We start from the raw sequence: 9,068 nt of genomic DNA, 5'->3' as shown, positions 1-9,068 counted from the left end.
AAAATAAGTGGCTGGTTCGAGCATGGTTCACTGCAATTATCTTATTTTAGTGCTGTTTTCATTTCCACTGATTTTTTGCGAATGAAACAGAAAACATGTTTTGAAATGAAATAAAAGAAAACTTTGGTGCTTTAAATGAAAAACATATACACACAAGCTCAATAAATGTATGATTTTATTTTCTTCTCTGATTGAAAGTGGGATAACCAACATATTGTCTAAATTGTACAGCCCAAATAATAGGCTAGTGTTTATTATGCGTTTGTGTTTTTGTCTACACTTTCATTTTACATTAGGAAAAAAAGGATGAAAAAAAAAAACACAAAAATATCTAACTCAAATATTAACCCCTACATGATATGTTTAATTTGTCACACATTGTACATGCAACATATTACCCAGATGTGTGACTTCCACTCTCTGTATTCTATTAAAGATATTTACATGAACATTAAGCCCTTGGACAGTATATTTTGTGATGCTTGCATTAAAAATCCACAGATTTTTCTGCAAAAGCCTCTCAGTTCTAAATGTGAATCCACTCACTTTGGTACTTAGTGATGCTAGTGTATACTGCCCTCCTGTGTTACAACTGCAAAGTACACACAGGCAGCATTAGTGATGAAAGGCCTCTCCTAATGTATACCATTGAATTAACCTTAATATATAAAATGAAAGATACAACATGCATGCAACATACATCAAGCAACTTTAAAAAGCAATTTGCGAACCTGCGACTGACAATAAATCGAACTGAGTTATTGCTAAAAGATTTTTAAAATACAAAGGAAAAAAACACCTTTAATTTGGGCAACTCAGCGTTTTGATAAAGTTTGCCAATGTTTCTCATTTGAGTCACCTTTACTTATCCTTGATTTGTTTCGGAGGCATTTTGTCGCAGCTGGCTTGGAGCGACCTTTTCTAATGCATAAAACATGTCTTCTAGCTTTAATTTCATCCCAAAGCTGTAGCTTTAACTGTTGCTCTTTTTGGTCTGAAGTCAGTGCTTTTTCTTAATGTCGGCCGCTTTCTGCAGCTACTCTGACTCTCACATATGTGGTATTTTAGCTGATGTTATCCTTCCATTTTTATTTATACTTCCCAGACTTTCAACAGAATATCAGTACTCTATCTCTATCATGATAAATGAGTTATAGTAAAAAAAAAACAAAAAAAAAACAAATTAGTTTGAGTTAAGTCATGCTATCCATTTTTTTCCTCTCTTCCTGGACATAAAGTGTCTCTGACATGTATCCGGCCTGATATTAAAAGATAGCTTTCACAGGATGTGAGTGTGCATGGTGGATAGTTTGAGTTCTCTCAAACTTCTCGAAAGAAAAAGCGGAAATCAGGAAAAGGAAAGTGGTGGGTAAAGATTACACAATGCAACAGAATTTCAAACCTCATTGGTTTAATGCAGGCCTACTGTACAGCCAGATGACATAGCTTTGCATTTCATACGTATTGCTTTGTTTCTTTACTATTGTGGCTCCACTGCAACACATGCAAGAAATACACAATGCAGTGGCATTAATACAACATCATTGTCTTTGATAAACCTATTTTTTTAAACATATATTCAGTTGTGTTGTGCAGATCAATGTGTAAAACACACCAGCTTCTCGAAAATGAAGAAAAAGATCAGGAATGAATGAATTTAGTCATTTCAAACCAGGCTGGCTGACATATCTTTTCTACTGCTCGGTTACATTTATTTTCCACTTCTTGACACTGCTTGTATTACTTTGATCCACTCGTTGCTCTCTTTAGCTGTGGCTGCTTGGAGGAAGTAGTGAGTCTCGTCCGAGGTGATAATCTCAAAAAGATTCCCTTCAATGTCATACTTCTTAGCTGAAAAGTCCAAAGGATGAAGAGTTCAGCTTTGTCATGAGATCGAAAGGTGTTAAGTAGACAAACTCACTCACCATCAGGGACAAATTCCACAGCCGTAACCACGGCGCCACGCAGGTAGATGGAGCCTAGAGGCTCATCATCTGCCTAATAATAGTAAATATTATTATCATTACACAGCAGATCATTCAGAAAGGACCCTAACTGACAAATATTCATTATTTTCGATAACACTTTACTTGAAGTTTGGCTGACATTATGCTGTTATTATTATGACGTGACACCTGTCATTAGTATGAATAAGCTGTCATGACGGCTGTTATTAAGTGTCGTTTGTTACTCTAACCCTACCTAACCCTAACCTCAACCTTAACCCTAATGCTGCGTTCACACCGGACGCAGCGCAAAAAATATGCACGGCCAGGTTACACACAAAGTCAATGGGAAGATGCAGTAAGAGGCAAATTTTTCTCCTGTCGGTCGGCGCGGTTTGAGAGCGTTGACTGCGGCATGCGCGCTCCCATTTTTCCGTCACATTCGTCATTCGCTTGAGTTGAAAATATTGAACTCTAGCAAATGTTTTGAGTGACGCATGGGCGCAAAAGCCTATCAGAGTCCATGTTGTCAATGACGTCAGCCCGTCAACGTGGAAACCGGTCTTTTCACACATTTTAGCATAGAGTAGAAATAATCGTGGCGGCGTGTGACCAGCCGGAGCTCTACGACACGGCCATTTTTTTTTACCAGTACCGGACCAGGAAGGATTTGGTGCAGGTCCTGAAGAAAACAGTTAAAGTAACCGAGTTGGATGCGTCACTGGTGAACACAGTGCATCCAGGAACGCTGGCATCCAGCGACGGCTCTTCAGCTTTCACAGAAGGTGAAGAGGAGTGATTTTTCCTGGGTCCTCCATAGTTGATGTTGAAAAAAAGGGAGTCTGGTTGTCGCCTTTTTTATATTCGCTTCAGACGCGAATTTGAAGCGAATGTGGGGAAAAGGTTTTTTGATTCTGCGGTACCATTCGCGCGGTGCCCGTGTCACGAAAATCCCTCCACCTAACCCAAAACATGCCAACATAGCTCCAAAGGTGTCATAATTTAGCAAACGACAATTAACTACAGCCTTCATGACACCTTATTCATGCTAATGACAGCATATTGACAGCATAATGTCAGCCTTATGTATAAAACTTCAAGTAAAGTGTTAAACCTTATTTTCATACCTTTGTGGGGTCATAGTAATGCATATAAGCAGGGTCATCTCTCAATATGAACTTCCGAACCTTCCAGTTTTTCCTTAGGTGACCCTTAAATAAAACAACAGAGCAGGATTTTTCTTTTGACTACTGTACTTTTAAAAAACAAAATCGACTGAAAGATTTATAAATATTTAAACGATAATCAGCATTTTGGGTAAGTGTGACTGTTTAATTATTTACTGATATAACAATATAACACTGCATTAAGTAACGTGATGCGATTGTGTGATATGATTCTGTCTGCATAACTTAAATTAAACCTTAACCCACCAACTCAAAACATTGTACAATAACATACAGTTGCACACACACACACACACACACACACACACACACACACACACACACATACTGCGATGGTCAATTTTGAGTCTTCAAAAGAGAAAACTAAGAAAACATATGCAGGCTCAGGCATCATAAGAAATGAGCAGTGAAAAGCCAAGAGTTGGGGATGATTGAACCAGCCTTGTGAATAGACTAGAGTCTGTAACAGCGAAAGATGAAAGAAAAAAAACATAAAAGTATTGTTTTTTCCTGGCTCACTTGTTTCAGTATGCACCCCTGCTTTATGATTTTTCCTCTGAATTCTTCCTTCAGAAGCACGTCTTCATCACTGGAGTCACCTTCACAGAAAAACCCGCTGTCGGCCTGCAAACACATGCACGAAAAACACAGATTATGAGTAAAAAAGATTACAGGGTTGTTTTTATTTATTTATTTTTTTTTTTCAGACAGGTTTGCAATTTTCGCTTGCACTTACAAAGTAGTAAAGCGCTTTAGTATCATCTAAGAAGCTGGTCTGCTCTTCAATCTCTGCTCCATCTTTAGACCTGTCGCCTGTAGGCTGGAGGAAACCCTCAGTCAGAAGCCCTGCTGCTAACATTAGAGCCTCAGGCCTGTTTCTCGCTTTCTCTTTGGAAAGCAGCCACTCTACCACTGTTGCACCTTGGTTTTAGAGGGAAAAAGAAAATGTAAGATATGACAAAGTAAAAAAAAGTGTAAATCAGACTCCAATTCTTTCTCGTCTGCAGAATCAATAAAAACCAAATATAAATGGACCTGTGAAGCAATGGTTGTAGACTCGACTGTCCTGTTCCAGTTTTAACTCCTTCACCCCATCATTCTGGTCTTTCAACAGTATGTACAGCTCACTAAGAAAACACAGATAATGCAGTGTTACTTTCTTCTAATCTTACAATAATACACACGCAAACACATTTTTGTACAACATACTTGAGGTTCACTTTCTCCGGCAGGCGAATGGAGTGTCTCGTGGACTTTCTGGCAAACCTTTTACCCCCCTGCAGGCAGCTGATGACTCTCTTGATGTCTTTGACCCAATACTCTCTCTCCTCCACATGTGAGGCTTGAAAAAAGTGATCCTGCTTTTTCTCTGTGGTGAGCTTAAAAACCAGCTAAAGATAAAAGATTTAAAGTTTTTCAATTTGAATTTGATCAAATCATCCAATGGTCATGTATAAATATAAGAAGAAATCAACATCTGTAGCTGGGTTTCAATTACCCTTGGAAATGTGCAAAATCTAAATAGTGTGACAAAAACTGGTGATGGAAACACCTGAATTTCGAAAAAACACTCAAATGTCACAAAAAAGTTTTTATGCTCTCATGAGGAGGTATTTCAGACGTTTCGATATTGAAATATGTTGCAAAAGCACCATGGAAACACTTTTTCCGCAAATACACGTCATAGGACGTGACATATATGGTCACATGACCACTTCTCTACGAGAAAACATGACGCAGTACGTGTGGACAGAAGACCGAGGCATGTCTTAGCATAATACTTAAAACTTATTGCTGCCACATTAGACGTGAAACAACAAAGGAATGCAGAGTGTTATAAGGAGGTTTTGAGCATCCATCGTCCTGCAGCGAACAACGTTCAATGAAAACACGTTCAAAGCGCAATTATACTTGTCGACACTTAAAAACATTTTTTTTTTTTTTTTTGCAAAAATCTGTATTGGTAACCCAGCTCGTGTTGTGTTTCTCTGAAGTTACTGACTGATTTCTTGTTGAAATCCTGGCAGGGGCTCAGCAGTGTGGCTCCCTTTAAAGGGATCATTCCTTTTGGTGAACGGTCGGTTTTCTTTTTGAAAATCTCCAAACCATCTTCAGACAGCACCACCCACACTGCACTCCATAAGTTCAGCACTGTGCCCTGAAGAGGCATAAACATCAGGATTATTGAAGCAATTAGCAACCAAACACTGAATAAAAACATGCAAAAAATAGCATCCATGCATCAATTTACCATTTGCGTATTTGTGATTTATACACTGTTTTGTCAGCCTTGTTTATTATAAGTTTCTTACTTTTCATTTTCTTTGTATTGATTTGTATTATTTATTTGCAAGCTCCTATAAGGTTCATCTGTTCAGTCATCCCCTGTCTGTAGGTTTTTTCTTCTGTGTTGCACCCCCTCTCTTGTCTGTGTTTAAGGACATAGAGATTGTTTAGGATTTTCCTCTTGACTCCCTGATTCTGCTCTATTTAAAGGGTCCACGCTACGCTAAATCAACTTTTCTGTGCTTTAAACATCATAAAAGTGCTTCATACACATGCCCAAAGTGTTTTTTTCATTGATTCCCTCAATCGTTAGTTAGAGGGTGATTTGCTCCTTTCTTTCTGCAGGGTGGGCCCAAACACCTTGCTCCAATTTGATGACGCGTTCCCACTTTGATGACAAAGTTGACGTGGCACTGAACTGGAGAAGCCGCATTTCAGCGTCCTTCGTGCAGTGCTCTGTATGTATTTTCTACAGTTTATGTATGTACCGGTCACGCAGGACCTAGTCGCCAGAATCGCGCAAGTCTTGTTGCTTGAAGGGAGGTTAATTTTTAATGTAATCTAGTTGCTTCAGTCGCGTTCGGTGTGAACGCACCTTTTCTCCTTCCATCATCCGACCAACCAATTTGCCCACTGACTCTGTTGGTTGACACATCGCTGATTAACAAGGACTTATGGAAACATTAACTGACTAAACCTCTGGTATTATAAACTGTATGATGTTTTGATGTAGAATACTTTTAGAGTTCCCTACAGGTATAATATATTTTTTGAATGTGAACAGAAATATTTGAGGGCATTAAATGCATTTTAAATAACTTTAAGTGAACAACAGCTTCACCAAGAAAGACAAAACATACTTAGATATTGTTTAACAGAAGATGGAACTGCCCTTATAGCGTTAACACAGAAATTTCCAACCTTTTTACCAAGGCAGTGGCAATCCGGCCAGTTTAGGTCAGTCATTGGTCAGTTTAGGTCCCGTGACTAAGACTAAACGTTACCCTAAACCTAATCCTAGCTCTAACCCTAACTCTAAAAATTGTTGCGATATTGGGTTTTAACCTAACCTCAACCCTAACCCTAACCCTAATCCCAACCCTAACCCTAAGACGTTACGTACGTGTACTTCAGTCACCGTACCAATAGCACAGGGGGTTGTCCGTACGCAACCGTACAAAAAGACACTTTCTTTTATCAATGGGTACCTTTTTTGTATACTGGTATGAAGTATTACAAAATGTTTAGTCATGACAATTACGTTTGTATGATTTGATGAAATTTCTGTGGAGGGTTATTCTCACCTTTTTCACCAAGTATCCCTCTCTGATCTCCAGCGGCTCCATTGCTCAGCGTCCAGATGTGGCTGGCCACTTTTCTAGTGGCTGTGAAAAAGCTTCAACGCTTCAGATCAATTCAACACCCCTCTGCCTTCTTGTCTCTTCCTCTATTTCTGTGTGTATTTATATCTACCCACACACTGAAACACACACAAAAAAGCGGAAGTTGTGTGACACTGACGATTGGTCAACAAGCTTCCTTATCTTGGATATATTAATATCTTGAGTCAATGCTTTTGATAGAAAAAAAGAAACTTCCCTTTCCTCCAAACATTTAATCATCTCAGGGTTAGTTTCCTACAGCGTGTTTTCAAGACAAGAAATGTGTGAAAATCATTTTATTGAAATTATAAGAATTGAGAGAATATGTGACCAAAACACAACTGAATTAAATGATAGCATGTTTTGCATTGATTATTAAATAAAATAAAAGTATGCCATTGTTAATCTCAAACAAGTTGGCTGGATATCATAACAAAAATATAATTTTATAATTGTGTTACGTTATAGACGTGGGTTTATTTTTAGAAATTTCCAATTTCGCAAGGGATTAGAAAGAAAAACTGTCACTTTGTCACTATCTGCCTACCTAAATATTGTCCCTCCCAAACACACCCAGTTCTCAGTTCCAACTTATTGGTTATGACTAATATCTGCAAACTGTTCCATGCATCACAACTAACTGATGTGAAAAGTTCACAGACCTCCGTGTGACTTCCTTTCTCTTCTAAGTGTGACCTTAAAAGGACAATGTAGATGAGACAAATTCAGTTAAATGCACTGTAGGTATTCAAAAGTGTTTCTTTTTAAAAGTTGCTTCACATTTAAATTAAAACTAAAACATCTTGGCTTTTTTAAATAATTTGGTGAATATAAAAGCAAACTTTCATGTCGCATGTTTCTTTATTTGTGAACTGACTATAGCTGGATTTTGGGGATGTAAACTCTTGAAGCCATTTGCACCAGTTGTGTTGTTTGTTAAGTTCTTTATACAGAAGCTTATTGCATTCATTGAAAAAAAAAAAAGTTTAGAATTTTCGGAATTGATGAGATAAAATTGAGTAATTTTTTTAAAAAATTGCTGTTTTTCTGATTTAATTGGAAATATTTTTAGTTTCTGAAATGAGATTAGTTTTTATAGGAAATATTTTTTGCTTTTTCTGAATTGATGAGAAACAATTAAGTAAATACACAATGTTGCCCTGTTTTTCTATTTTTAAATGAAATGTTTTCCGTTTTTTCTGAATTTCCCCTAAAAAACTACCTCATCAACTCAGAAAAAACTAAAAACATTTCCTATAAAAACAGAAAAATGAGGCCAAATTGTTTTATTTACTTTATTTATTTATTTTATCTCATAAATTCAGAAAAACTTTTTTTCTTCAGTGAATGCAATAAGGTTCTATTATTTTACATGGGATTTTAATTGCTTCATTTTACAAGTTATTAAATGAATCAGGTAAATCTTGAAATTTCGTCAAACTTAACTTTATGGCAACACAGTTTTATTGTTTTCTGGTTGTTTTTCTATTCGTAAAATGGGTCATGGTGTGCAGTTTCCCAAAATGATGTCAACTAGCTGTATGAAAGGATGTCTGTATATCAGTGACATGTCAGGTCTCATCATTACTCAGCTTTATGTTTGTGACAGCCACAGTCACTCTAAATCTGACACCACAGAGGATGAAAACACATGAAAGTAGTTTGAGTTTTTATTTTGGAGCATTGTGACAAAGTCAACAGCCTTGGAGAGAACATTGAAGGTCTGGAAAGACAAGCAGTGCCACTGCCACATGCCCAAGGGGATCCAGGCAGGCCACCAAAAGGCCCGCCCTAGGCCCCCATCTGTGATGATGGTTTTGCATTACAACACTACAATCCATTGCATTCTCAACACTCTGGCTTTGTTAAAATCCAAGTCTGTTACATGCTCCACTCCTGCCCCCTGGTTCACACATGATCTCTGGCTCTTGAAGGCCAGAGGTCGTCATTTCGAACGCTTCTATAAAAAAAACTCTCCACACTATTCACAAAGACATGTACATCACCACCTCAGTCAGAACGCTCCTCTCCCCATCTCACCAGAATCCTTCCCATTTACTCATTCCTTATCCACCTTCCAGCTCCCCACTCCCTCTGAAATATCAGACCTCATCCATCAGTCCAAACCATCCTCCTGTCAGCTGGACCCTCTCTCCACATTCCTGGTCAAAGCCTCCCTCCCCTCTCTGATTACCATCATATCTGCCATCATCCACTCCTCGCTCATCACTGGAACTGTTCCCTCATCTTTCAAAACCGCTGCAATA

The 9,068-nt window shown here is 38.1% G+C and overlaps 1 protein-coding gene across 2 annotated transcripts; it reads right to left on the bottom strand.

Moving 5' to 3' along the window:
- Positions 1-1,391: 1,391 nt before the first annotated feature.
- Positions 1,392-6,862, bottom strand: plek (pleckstrin). Of its 2 annotated transcripts, XM_028469066.1 has the most exons (9): positions 6,724-6,860; positions 5,136-5,291; positions 4,343-4,524; positions 4,169-4,260; positions 3,870-4,054; positions 3,653-3,757; positions 3,074-3,157; positions 1,926-1,998; positions 1,392-1,851 (listed from the first exon to the last, which is right to left on the bottom strand). In XM_028469066.1, the coding sequence occupies exons 1-9, from the start codon at positions 6,763-6,765 to the stop codon at positions 1,712-1,714; spliced, it is 1,059 nt and encodes a 352-aa protein (XP_028324867.1). In that variant the 5' UTR covers positions 6,766-6,860; the 3' UTR covers positions 1,392-1,711. The 2 variants fall into 2 exon arrangements, with proteins under 2 accessions (XP_028324867.1, XP_028324868.1); XM_028469067.1 differs by lacking the exon at positions 5,136-5,291 and having other exon boundaries at positions 6,724-6,862.
- Positions 6,863-9,068: the final 2,206 nt, after the last annotated feature.

Source organism: Gouania willdenowi, chromosome 15 (assembly GCF_900634775.1).
Source record: "Gouania willdenowi chromosome 15, fGouWil2.1, whole genome shotgun sequence".
Classification (NCBI taxonomy): Eukaryota; Metazoa; Chordata; class Actinopteri; order Blenniiformes; family Gobiesocidae; genus Gouania; species Gouania willdenowi.
The sequence above is the reverse complement of the archived record's forward strand: the minus strand, read 5'-3'. Positions and strand labels throughout refer to the sequence as shown.